Source organism: Gossypium hirsutum, chromosome D04 (assembly GCF_007990345.1).
Source record: "Gossypium hirsutum isolate 1008001.06 chromosome D04, Gossypium_hirsutum_v2.1, whole genome shotgun sequence".
NCBI classification, from domain to species: domain Eukaryota; kingdom Viridiplantae; phylum Streptophyta; class Magnoliopsida; order Malvales; family Malvaceae; genus Gossypium; species Gossypium hirsutum.
Window position 1 is genome coordinate 8975488 of NC_053440.1, and position 13710 is coordinate 8989197.

At 30.6% G+C, this 13710-nt stretch overlaps 1 protein-coding gene and 1 pseudogene across 1 annotated transcript; one reads left to right on the forward strand and one right to left on the reverse strand.

Annotated features, from left to right (window-relative positions):
* The first annotated feature begins 535 nt into the window (after positions 1-535).
* Positions 536-3288, forward strand: LOC107939077 (probable prolyl 4-hydroxylase 7). The gene is made up of 7 exons (XM_016872361.2): positions 536-833; positions 931-988; positions 1078-1182; positions 2048-2105; positions 2185-2360; positions 2486-2546; positions 2787-3288. Exons 1-7 carry the CDS (start codon positions 676-678, stop codon positions 3098-3100), a joined length of 930 nt encoding a protein of 309 aa, XP_016727850.1. The 5' UTR covers positions 536-675; the 3' UTR covers positions 3101-3288.
* Positions 3289-6147: 2859 nt separating this feature from the next.
* LOC107939080 (inactive LRR receptor-like serine/threonine-protein kinase BIR2) lies at positions 6148-8431 on the reverse strand (annotated as a pseudogene).
* Between the last annotated feature and the right edge of the window lie 5279 nt (positions 8432-13710).

Sequence of the window (13710 nt, forward strand, 5' to 3'; positions counted from 1 at the left end):
ACGAAAGCTCTTTTGCTAACAAGAGCATGAATTAAGATCAAATTGTAAAGTGGTCAAAATCTTAGGCAGCGTCATGATATGTGGTTGCTTGTCACGACATCATTCTCTGAGATGACGACGTTGCAATGTTCAGAGTTCATGGTGCGACATCACCCTTATTTTTGGCAAAAAAAAATGCTATATCTTTTGCTAGAGATGGATAACCTTTCGTTGGCAAACATGCTCAACAATACTGGTGATGAGAATAGTTATGATGTTGTCTATCATTCTATTAAACGAATGCTAATCTTGCGTTGAGAGATGCATGTTAACCATATATTTTTGTCTAAATAAATTTTTTTTAAGAAATACTGTTTAAAACTCGACTCGTAATCTTTGAAAAATTATAAAATGGAAAGAAGTAAAACGCACCGTTTTGGTTTAATTTCTTTTGTCATAAAAGGAAGAAGCTTCCAGAAACATTCACTTTTTTTTCCGCGTTTAACGTTTCCAGTAAAACAATCAAAAAAGCCTTCCACGACAAAACCCATGGGCGCCCATTAAATACCCACTTAAATAGAAAATAAATGAAATATTAAAAACTAATAATAAAAACAAAGCTAATCTCTTCAAAGTCGAAGTCTCATCTCTGCGATTCTAGTACGGATTGCCGATTATATTTGTTTTCATTTTCTTATGGATTCTCAGCATTTTCTCGGATTCTTTCTTCTAATTTTCCTTCAGTCTTGTTTGGTTTCGGCTGATATTAATGGATCGGTTCTTAAAATGAAAACAGGAACTTCTTCGGTTCCGTTTGATCCGACTCATGTTACTCAACTCTCATGGCACCCTAGGCAAATTTATTTTCTCCTTTTTATTTACTTTCATTTTTTCCAGTTTAATTTATTCAAAATTGTGAAATTTTTTATTTTTCTTTTTTGCTATTTGCAGGGCTTTCATTTACAAAGGATTTTTATCGAGTGATGAATGTGATCACCTTATTACTCTGGTAAGCGACAATTTTTCTTTTCTTTTTTCTTTTTTTGAAAATTTTTATTTTTATTATTTGATTTTTAAACAAAATCGTGTTAATTTCAGGCCAAGGATAAGTTAGAGAAATCAATGGTGGCGGATAATGAATCAGGTAAAAGCGTCGAAAGTGAAGTTCGAACCAGCTCTGGCATGTTTCTTCAGAAAGCTCAGGTGTATATATAAATTGTCTTTTTCTTTCTTTTTCAACTTAAATCTGTGATCTAATTGGGTTATATATATGTGTGTGTGTGTGTGTGTGTGTGCGTGCGTGCGTCCGTGTAAGAGAGGAATGCTGTTATTTTATTTGCAATGTCCGTCATCAAATGTTGAATTTATGATTAAAATTATAGATTTAGGAGTGAGAACCGATCTTTCACTTGCATTTGATTTTTCTTTTTGCTAAATTGAAGGTATGTAATTTCATGCAATGGAATCTGTAGTTTCTGAAGAAATGATAGAGTTTCTGGCTTTATAGAATCTTGATCTAAGGAGTATCTGGCTGACGTATACTGTGAAATGCATGCTTTTGTTTTCTCGAACTTGCATTTGATATTGATAATTTTGATCATTTACTTCAAAGTTTTCCAAACAATTATAAGTTTTGAACCACTTACTGCCAGAATTGCTGGGAGTTCTTTGTTGATGCTCTGTAAGAAATTATATTCTGCTTTTTTCTGTATTAACCAACTTTTCGGTGATAGTTTATTACCGATGATGCACTGTATGATTCTGCTTTTCCCCTCATGATTTACTCAGACTTTCTGGCGTGGCCAGTTCTTTGCCAAGGTATCTATTTCCTTGTTGATGAACAGTTGAAAAGCTTATTCCATATTGGCGCTCACTATTTTCTGTCTTGTCAAATCGATGCCATAAAATTACTGTCTCGGACCTCTCGGTGCATTCATGCAAGCATTTGTTATGTGTTTGATTAAGTTTAGAGATTGTTTATTCTATGCTTATGTTTTGAAATGCATTGCATGTGTTGACCCCTTGAAGTTAAAAAGCTTATGCTGTGTCTTCTGTTTTTCATTTGCAGGATGAAGTAGTCGCTGATATTGAAGCTAGGATTGCAGCATGGACCTTCCTTCCAGTTGGTAGGTTTTTGCATTTGTTTTTTGTTATGATATCTTAGCCCTTGTGAATGGGCTTTTTTCTCATTGGCATTGCAAACAGAGAATGGGGAGTCCATTCAAATACTACACTATGAACATGGTCAGAAGTATGAGCCACATTTCGATTATTTTCATGACAAAGCTAATCAACAGCTCGGTGGTCACCGTATTGCTACTGTACTGATGTATTTGTCTGATGTTGAGAGTGGAGGGGAAACTGTGTTTCCAAATGCAGAGGTAAGCATTTGATTGTGGAATCCGGTTTTCTGCCTGTCTTTTATTATCTTTTTCTTTTGTTTGATTTAGCCCATTGTTACTTTTCCATTTTATTTAGTTCATTGCTCTTCACTTTTTTTCTGCAGGGACGACTTTCTCAGGTGCAGGATGAAAATTGGTCGGCCTGTGCCAAAAATGGATATGCAGGTATTAAGATTACCTTGGAGATATTTAGTTGCTTAATATTTTAGGTCGCATGAATCTGTTAGTCTAACTTTCTCTTGATTCTAAATAATAAAATCACAGTTAAATGGTGAACAAGTATCTGAATTAACACGAATCATTTAATTACGGCTGCCTTATCATGTTCTTATTTAGTTGTTGCACTAGAATCCGACCATATGGTTGTTGATATTTGGCTCAACTTTACTGCCTATACATGCGCAGTGAAACCCCGAAAAGGTGATGCATTACTGTTCTTCAGCCTACATCCTGATGCGACAACTGATACAGCCAGTTTGCATGGAAGCTGCCCTGTGATTAAGGGTGAGAAATGGTCAGCAACAAAGTGGATCCATGTGAGGTCCTTCGATAGGAGCAAGCGTTTAAACAGGCGTGCCGCAATGGGGGAGTGCGTTGATGAGAATGAGAACTGTGCTGGGTGGGCTAAGGCCGGTGAATGCAAAAAGAACCCTACCTACATGGTGGGTTCTGGAGGCTCTCCCGGATTTTGTAGGAAGAGTTGTAAGGTATGCCCCTAGAAGGTCTTTCTGGGGATCCATAGAGAGTGAGTTTTAACCATTAATAGCTGTATATACTGATAACTGAGTGATATGATAAAATGGACTTTCCAATAATCAGATCTGTACATTTTGATATGTCTTATCGACTTTCCTCGTAGCCAGTTTTTGGCTTCAAAATAAAACAAAAGATAACTCATTTTTTTCCACTTCCCTTTTAGTCATTTTTGTTAAAACCTGTGTACTTTTTATTCTTTTGATAAATATGTTTATTCACTTTTTCCAAGTACGGACTGGATCACTCGATATAAGAGACTCGTTTACCTATTAAAACTTGACTTCGACTTTCATAGTTTTAAGTTGAATCAGGCTTCTAATTCATTTACACCAGCATTCCCTTTATTCATTTTGATCGTAATACCCATTCAATACGATGGTCATTACTTCCTCTATTCTTTGTTTTCATGTTATAAACTTGAATAACAAAACAAAATTAATTTCTAGATTAATCCTTTAAAATTTGGACTCAGAAAATATAAAAATACAATATTTAAAATAATTTAATATAAAACATTAATTAATTTAATATAAAATATTTTATTTTAAATTATTATTTAAAATAAAATATTTTAACATAATTTAATATAAAATAATTATATTAAGAATGTTATTAAATTACATTTAATTATCTACGTAACAAAAATTATGCTAAGGGTAATTTGGTCATTTTAATTTTTTTCCTTACACTATTACTACATCTATTCCATTCAACAAAACAATTAAATTACGAATTACGGCTTTATTCTAACCACTTTATTCCACTCCAGTGAATTAAACGTGCCGCTAATCTTTTTTTATACCGGATGGATAGTTAGACCGGTCAAGTCAAGCTTCTATGTTGGACTAGTTAGATTCAATTTAATTAAATAAATTATTAAAAATGTATAAAATAAATATTATTTAAAATATTAAAATATTAAAATATTAAAAATAGAATATTTTAGTTTAATTATCTATTCAAACGATTTTTTGAAAGCTCTCTTCAAATGATTTTTAATTTGATTAAATCGGTTTGTATTAATTTATGGATCAATGGTTTAAATTTTTTTTTTGGATCGAATTTATCTAGTTTGAATCTTAAAATTATTTGAATTGTTGCTATCAGCCTGCTATATTAAGATTAAGATGTTAAAGAAATTGAAAAAAAATTAACTATTAAAAATTAATATAATTAATATTAACAATATTTAATAATATAAGATAATTTTATGATAAAAATAAAAATATATAATTTTTAAACTTTTGAATTGCATCATGTTAAAATAATTTTACATTTTAATTTCAAAAATGAAAATGCTATCATTTTAAGAATTAAAATTGATCATATATCCAAATAATTAATTAATCATAATTCTAATAAAAATTGTGGCATTTAATAATGATATATGTAAATATAATAATCTAATGATGTTTATGACATATAATATTCATTCTTAATAAATTGACCAGATAAAATAATTAATGTGTACAAATTATTTAATTATAAAATATATAATTACATAATAAATAACAAAAAAAAAGACACTTTACACAAAACCATTAATTTAATTATAAAATATAATGGTGAGAAGTCATAATTTATAACATCTAATTTTAAAATAAAAAATTAAAATTGTAATTGAATTAGATAAATCAATATAAAATGTGGAATGAAGTTGGAGGCAGAATGAAAAATATGAAAAACACAAAAAATAACATGAACGCGATCAACATATAAAAAATAATAACATTTTATAATATTTTGAAGGGCAAAATACTAAAAAAAAGCCCTATTTTTTTAAAATTTACCAAAATGGGCCTAGTATTTTATTATTTATCGGAATAGGCCATTTTCCCCGAAACCGCGTCCACGTCAGTGTGATGTCAGGGGACATGTCAGCAAATCGCGTCCACGTCAGCGCGATTTGCTTACGTGGACACAGATCGCGCCTACGAGGACGCGATTTGTTGACACGTTCCCTGACATCGCGCTGACGTGGACGCGATTTTGGGGAAAATGACCCATTCCGATAAATAATAAAATACCGGGCCTATTTCGATAAATTTTTAAAAAATAGGGCTTTTATGTGTAATTTACCCCCTTTTTTGGTATTTTGCCCCTAATAATACATATTAATGTAATATTGAAGAGTTAATTGATTAAAAAAATAAATGCAACAAGTACAAAAAAGATTCAAAATTATTACCAACAAGATTTGAACCAAGGTATGAAGGGAAAAGAGCAAACATCTTAACCAACTAAGCTAAACTAATTAACTAACATATTATAAAAATACTGTTATTATCTTAATTATATTACTTACGTTCTAATGATTTATCAGACCTATTCCATACACGTGTCAAATCAGAAAAAATAATACAACAATTCAGTAAAGAAAAATCTGGTGTTTACTTCAAATAAATAAGGAAAATAATGATTTGAATGTTTCAAAATTCAATTTTAATCCGAAAAAATTAAAATTTAGAGGCAAAAAAGGATCTTTTTTGACTAAAACTGCGGCAAACTGCCTTCGTCTGTTTGTTAGCGCGTAGATCTCGAAAAGTTATTCGAAATAAAAAAAAATCGTCTCAATCGGACAACCGAGCCAAAAGTTATGGCCTTACAAAGTTTTCCAAGCTAAAAAACATAAACTGTTCATGAATTATTGCTTCTACGTCAGCAAATTGCACTTACGTGGATGCGATTTGTTGCCATGTAAGTAATCGCGTTGACGTGGACGCGATTTGCTGACACATCCCCTGACATCGCGCTGACGTGGACGCGATTTCAGAGAAAATGGCCCATTTTGGTAAATAATAAAATATCGGACCTATTTCGGTAAATTTTAAAAAAAATAGAACTTTTATGTGTAATTTACCCTATTTTGAATACATACCAGATATGACCATGATTATATCATGTCACGTGAATTTTTTATATTAATTAAATTACTCTAACAAATATGCAAAATATCTACTGAATTGAATCACATTAAAGAAAATAACATTAAAATACAATAATAAACACATGAACACAAGACAAGTATCTGAATAAAACTTTTTTTTTGAAAATACATCAAGAAATATAAACTTTTTCTATACTTTAACCCGTATCAAGTTTCACTGCAAAACAAGGATGAAAGAAGATTTCTTGAAGATACAAGAACCTTAGCAAGTTTATTTTTGCATTATACAACTATAAACTATATTTGTCTGCATTACCATTCTGCAGACATGCCCAAGGCTACATTGATTCAATAAAAATCAGTGGGAAATCATCAAACTCTTCTGAGGAACCGTTTTCTTCACCCATGTTTTTCAGTGACTCGTAAACCTGGTACATCGACCATCTGTCCTTTGACCGAGGATTGACACAGTTTAATGCTATTGTGAGGAACTGCAACATTTCCTCATCGTGCCCCTTCCCGCGCAGATTGCTGTCGGTAGCGTCTTTGATTCTACCGGAGTCCGAGAGATGATTTATCCAATCCACCAAGTTGCCTTTGAATCCTTCTTCACCACCTGCATTAACTTCCAGGGGTTTTTGCCTCGTTACCAATTCGAGAAGCACCACTCCGAGTCCGAACACATCACCTTTAAGCGAAGCTACCGTTGTGGTTGAGTACTCTGGAGCTATATAGCCTAATTCACCTAAAGCTCCTTCCATAAAGCTAGTCTCGTTAACATCCGAGTTATTCATAAACCCTGCCAATCCAAAGTCCATTATCCTGGCATCCAAGTCCTCGTCGAGAAGAATCACACTGGAGCTGATGTTCTGCTGCAGAAATGGAGGCCTGCACCCATGGTGCAGCCAAGCAAGACCCCTGGCTGCACCCAAACCGATGCGAAACCGAGTTGGCCAATCTACAACTGCAACACTACCATGTAGCAAGGAATATAGAGTCCCATTAGACATATGCTTATAAACTAACAGCTTTTCATCCTCTACAATACAAAATCCCAAAAGAGGTGCCAAATTCGGATGCCTAAGCTGGCCTAATCGGTTCATCTCCCAACGGAACTGCTTCTCGAGGATCCTACAACTTGTGAGCCTCTTGATTGCAAGGGCTGATCCATCAGGAAGCACTGCTTTATAAGTAGTTCCACTCCTAGTGGAAACTATGATGCTTTCGGCACTGAAGTTGTTTGTGGCAGCCATTAAATCAGCCAACTTAACTTTCACAAGTGGTTTCTGAAACAATGAAACTTGAGTCAATTTATGAGCCCTCAACCTCTCAGCCCAACCACTGCCAGCAACAAACCCTTTTTTCCTCAGGCTCACCCATCTCAAATGGTGCCACCACCAGACCCCAAACCCAAACAACATTGACACTGCAGCACCTAAAACCCCGGCTGCAATTATAATGGCTAAATTCCTCCTACTCAAACCCCCAAGTTTCCAAGAGGACTCCCACAAAGACCACTATTCCCAGCAAAATCTGCCTTATCATGGCTCTCAAAAGCTGACGGAATAGCACCAGAAAGATCATTGTTTGCTACTGCAAAATTCTTCAGCCGATCTAAACCAGATAATTGGTATGGAATTGGCCCTGAAAGTCTATTATTTGACAGTATCAAATTGTTCAAATAAGCACACTTTGATAATTCAGAAGGGATGGGACCTGACAGATAGTTGCTAGACAAATCAAGGGTTACTAAATAAGGCAACCAAGAACATATCTGAGAAGGGATATTACCAGAAAGCTTGTTAGCCGACAGATCCAAAGTCTGCAAACTCTGACAGTACTCCCAAGGATTGAAGCAACTGTCCTGAAAGTTTCATGTCACGAAGTTCAAGTCTTATCAGCCGGTTTTCCCTTACATTCCAACATGTAACTCCATCAAAATTGCATATAATACCAACTGAATTGTTGTCGAAACGCCAACCGCTCAATTTCCCATCTGGGTCCTTGAGTGAATTCTTGACTCCTTCAAGGCACTTCATATCATCTTCGGTTACAGCTGACAGAACAAGCCATGGGAGAAACATCCAGCCTAAAACAACGAAGTTGCGAAAAGATCCCTTCATTGCTTATCACCAATAAAAGAGAAAAAAACCCAGAGTTTTATTTGTGATTTAGATCGCGAAAACTGTAGTTGATGAGATGAATTTTGATTTTTCTTATTGTTGAAGTGACAACGACTTTGAAATTGAAGGAAGTAAATTTGAACATACAATGAATGGAAAAGTCCAAAGAGGAGAATACATACATGTCTTACGAGAAATTACCAAACAACTTTCGTTGCCAGAAAAGGATAAATCAATTGTGTTATTTTCTGCAAGGTTTTTTTGGGTTTCTTTTTATTAACTTGGAAGTTGATTACGGTTCGTTTGACTGGAAGAATAATTTGTTTAAAATAATAAATTAAGAAATTGTTGACCAACAAATATAGTCATGGTGTGGGACTCTGGGTGATGCACCAAATAACCCGAATGATTCTTTTGTTATCACTTGAATGGGTCAATTTAAATGTTAAAAAGGTGATTAATATTAAATAAATAAAAATCAAGTTTCTCAACAAATATCCAAATTCTATAGATGATACTGAATTGGTGTAATCAAGTCAAGAATAGGGAAGTTGAGACAAAATTATAAAATTCTAGGGTGTTCATGTTTTTTTAAGGGTCAAGAATGAAAACATTTCACAAGACCTAAATTAAATATTTAATTATTAAGAGGAGTTAAAGTTGAAATTACCCCATTCAACTGAAGGAGCGAATACGATGTCCCGGCTTTGCAGCTTGGTATAGAAACCAATCAAAGTGTTAGGAATTAGGATTGAGATAAGCCCAAGTTTTGTTTGGTTGCATTCATGAGATTCTAGTAATATCTTTGATGAAATGAAAGTGAAACGCATTGGTCCTTTTTATTGTGACCAATGGGCCATTATCAAATTCTCTTTCGCCACATTTCACAGAAAAAGAAAATTCCTGCCGGTTTCTTCTGTACCACATTCTTTCGCTTGATGTAAAAGATGAATAATATTACGTTAAATAACACTCAACCTTTAAATTAATACATAAAAGATATATATTAGTGCTTGGGTATTTAAATTTATAATATATGTATTATTTGTTAATGTACCCTTTTATATTTTATCTTTAATTTTTAATTTTTAATTTTATAATTTTAAAATATTAAACCATAATAAAATATTAAAATAATAACAAAATATAATATTTGATTTTATATTAACATTAAAAAATAAAATAATGTTACTATTTAAAATAGTATATTAATATTATTACTTTTTTATAACATAATAAAATATATATTTTTATTATAATAGTAAAAATATTTATATAAATATAAATATAAATATAACAATATATATTTTATATTAACATTTATATATTATTATAAATAATGTAAATACTTTTTAGGGAATAAATAACACTAGAACTTCTATCACACGCGTATATGTGTGGAAACCAAAGATTTAGAATATAAATATGTGTTTAACTATAGCATACAATAAACAATAAAATGTATGGTTTGAAACTAATTAATCATAAAGAAATCCTATCACACCCATATGTGTGTGGAAATCACAAATTTAGAACACAAATGTTTACTTTAAAATCACATACAATAAATAATGAAACGTATGGTTTGAAGCTAATTAATAATAATGATGAAATATGTATGTTATTAAAATGAAAAATATTAGATTAAATTGTTTATCATGTTGTTGTCATCAATCTTGAGTTAGTGTCGAGTTAACTTATGACACTAGCTCAATCAAATACATTATTAAAATGAAAAAAATTAAAGGTTTTATTAAGGCAATTGGCGTGAGTTTAAATCGCACCCATATACATATTTTTATTAGTTTTTTTAAGTGGAAAGACTAAAATACCCTTGAATAATATTACTTATTTTAATTGTGGAAGGACATTTCCATAACTTCCTAATTGAGTTGGTGACCCAGTTGAGGTGACACCGATTTGTTAGGAGCTTAGATAATAGTATAGATATACAACTAATAAAGGTAATAAAGTTTGCATAATAAGATTAGAATGTATAAAAATATATAATAAAAAAAGTTTTAGTTGAATGCTAAATTAAAAGTTTTATTAATGCACATTTTTATTGGTTTTTAAGTGAAAAGGCTAAAATACGCTCGAACAATATTACTTATTTTAATTACGGAAGAACATTCCCATAAATTTCTAACCGAGTTGGTGACCTGGTTGAGGGTGATACTAACTCAGTCAGGAGCTTCAATAATAGTATAAATAACACATGAAATATGCATGAAATTAAAATAAAAAATATATTAAATTATGAGTAAAGCGATATTTAAACATATAAATACATCGGATAAACAATACTAAATGCACTATAATTATTTATCTTAGTTTTGTTATTAATTGTGAGTTAGTGTCGAGTTGACTTGTTATACTAACTCAATTAACAATATTATTAATATATAAAACTAATGGAGATAATAACTTGTGCATATGAAAATAAAAATATGTACAATATATCAAAATAAAGCTTCGGTTGAGTGGTAAATTTAAGATTTTACTAATCCAATTAGTGTGGGTTCATATCCCACCATATGCATATTTTAATTTATTTTTTATTAAAATGAAAAGACTAAAATACCCTCAAATAGTATAACTTATTTTCATTACGAAAGGGCATTTTCATAATTTTCTAACTGAATTGGTGACCTAGTTGAGGATGACACTAACTTAGTAAAACACTTAATAAACAGTAAGTATAGATAAATATTAAAATAATATTAAAATGTATAATATTAATATGTATATATTTTCTAATTGAATTTAAATAAATATATTTTTAAAATCATTTAATTTAAATTCAAGCCCGTCTAGGTCAGCTCAAGAACAAAAAAATCCTTGTCCAAGTTCGGTCCAAGACAAGCTAGGCCAACTTGGCCGAGCAAAGGCACCTAACCTATGAATAGCTCTACTTGCAAGATGTGATTGTCAGTAGTGGTGAGCGTTCGATCGAATTGAATCGAATTGAATGAAAAATTTTTGAGTTAATCGAGTTGACAAATCATATTTTATCATCCTAATTTGATTTGAAAATTTCTTGAATCGAGTCGAGTGAGATGGAATTCGAATTGAATCGAATATATTTGTTCGAGTTAAATTTTAAAAAATAATTTTGGGTCATTATAACCACTGTCACCCACAGTAATAAAATTTGTCCACCGTAATCAAAATTTTTATTAACTTTCATCACCTCATAATTTATTTATTAATCTTTTATATACGAGTTAGCTTCTTTGCTTGCTTAGTTGTTTCAATTATCTTCAGATTCTTGTCACTATTTATTTTGAAATTAAAAATATATTAAATGTAAAAAATGTGATTTTTAATAAAATTTATTTTAAAGATAAAATGTGAAATTGATACTAATATAAAATTTTAACACGAATATTTTATGGCATCATTAATAATTCAATTTTAATATAAATATTCAATATGACTAAACAATTCAATAATATAAATAATATAAAATGTAAAATTTAATTTAATAATATAAATAGTAGATATAAATAAAATTATTACTATTTATGTTTAGGGATTTTTTTTTGGATAATTTTGATTTTTTATTTGAGAGTAAAGGATGAGAAGTAAAAGTTTTGGAGGGAAAATAAAAAGTTTTGGGGAGTAAATGTTTGAGGGAAAGTAACTAGGGGGAGTAAAATTTTGGAGGGAAAATATTAAAAAAAATTAGGGGGGGATGGGTTTGGGGTAGATTGGGGCTGGGATGGGAAAGAAATAAAAGTTTTAGGGGGAAAGTGGGAGAGAGTAAAAATGTTGGGGGAAAATAAAAAGTTTTGAGGGTTTTTTAGAGTAAAATTTGGAGGAAAAGTAAATGGGAGAGTAAAATTTTGGTGGGAAATAGATTTTGGGTAGATGGGGGGTTGAGATGGGAGGGGAGTAAAAGTTTTGAGGGGAAAGTGGGAAGGAGTAAAAGTTTTGAAGAAAAAATAAAAATGTTTGGAAGTTTGAGTTAAAAATGTAAAATATTATTGTTTGATATTCGATTTATTCGAATTATTTGAGTTATTCGAATTCGAAAACTCAACTCAATTCAAACTCAAAATTCGAAAAAAAATTCGAGTTGACTCAAATAATTTGATTAATCCGAATAACTCGATTCGTTTAAATCGAAATTCAAAATTTTTTTAATTTTTTTTGAGTCAAATCGAGTTTTACTTACTCCTAATTGTCAGGTGACGAGACAATTAAAACAAAAATAATTGAAATTGAGTAAAAAATTAGTGATATTTAAAAAATCCTTGATATAGGTGAAAGTTATCACCGACTTAAGTAAAAAAGTCACGTGACCTTATTATTTATCAAAGCTACCAAATAGCAAGGTACAAAAATATATAATGATGACAGGTGATGATCTCTCACTTTTTTTTAATGAAATTTCTATAATTTTTCTTTTTTTTATTTAATTTTTCATTATATATTATTTTAGATTTTTCAAAATTATCATTATATGTTGGTAGTAAAATCCTTTTTATTCCTTTAGAGAAATAGAAGTGTTATAAATTTCATATTAATTAGAGAACACTCTTATAGGTCACACTTACATTATAAATAAATGTTAATTTTCTCACTATTTTTATGAGTTCGTTAGAGATTCTTTGTTTGAAGAAATTAATGAGAGAAGACTTATATGAAAGAGATAAATAATAATGTTTAAAGAAAAAAAGGTATTGGTTCGAAAATAACCCAAGACCTTTCTCACTTTTGTAAATGTAGGGATGATAGAAAAAAATCCTGAAATTGATGGGTTTCAACCTAATAGGGTCGTTCTTTTAAATTGGGTTTTAGTGGTAAAAAAAAAACACTCGAAACAGATGGGTTTTGAGCCGACACGACTTGATAGGGTGGGTTTTTTTTTTAAAATTGGGTTTCGGGGTAAGTAAGGCTAATTTTAAAAAATTGTTGGGCCGGGTTTAGCTTGAAATCACCTTGTCCCGAAATATTTATGAAAATGTCCTTTTATATATTTAATATTAATTAAGTTAAAAAATTATTATAATTCATCACTACTGGTATCATTTTACCACATTTACTCCCATTCCACACTAGTTTCTTTCACGCTCTCTTTTTAATTTATTTTCCCAAGTCTCCTTTTCGTCTTTTTTTTTGTGAGATGTAATATATAATTTTCACTTACTCATCCCAAACAAAGCATTTGCTGTAAACAACAACTCCAAAAGTAAACCATGAACATTAGGGGTGAGCAAAACTTGATTTGAAAAATAAAATAAAAATAAAAATCTGTAATTTGAGTTTTGAGTTCAAGTCGAGTTGAACTTTACAATTTGAATAACTCAAATAATTTAAATAACAGATTGGTATAAATAGTCCTTTGGTCCCTGCCAATTTTAAAAATAAGCAAATTAGTTTCTCTCAACAAAAAATATAAAAAAAATTAAAAATTAAAATATTTATAGAAATTCCAAAATTTATATTTTTTAAAAAATTATAAATTTTTAAAAAATTTCCAAAGAATATATAAAGAAAGTTAAAAATTTAAAAATTTAAAAATTTTCTAAAATAATAATTTTGGGACCTAAATAAG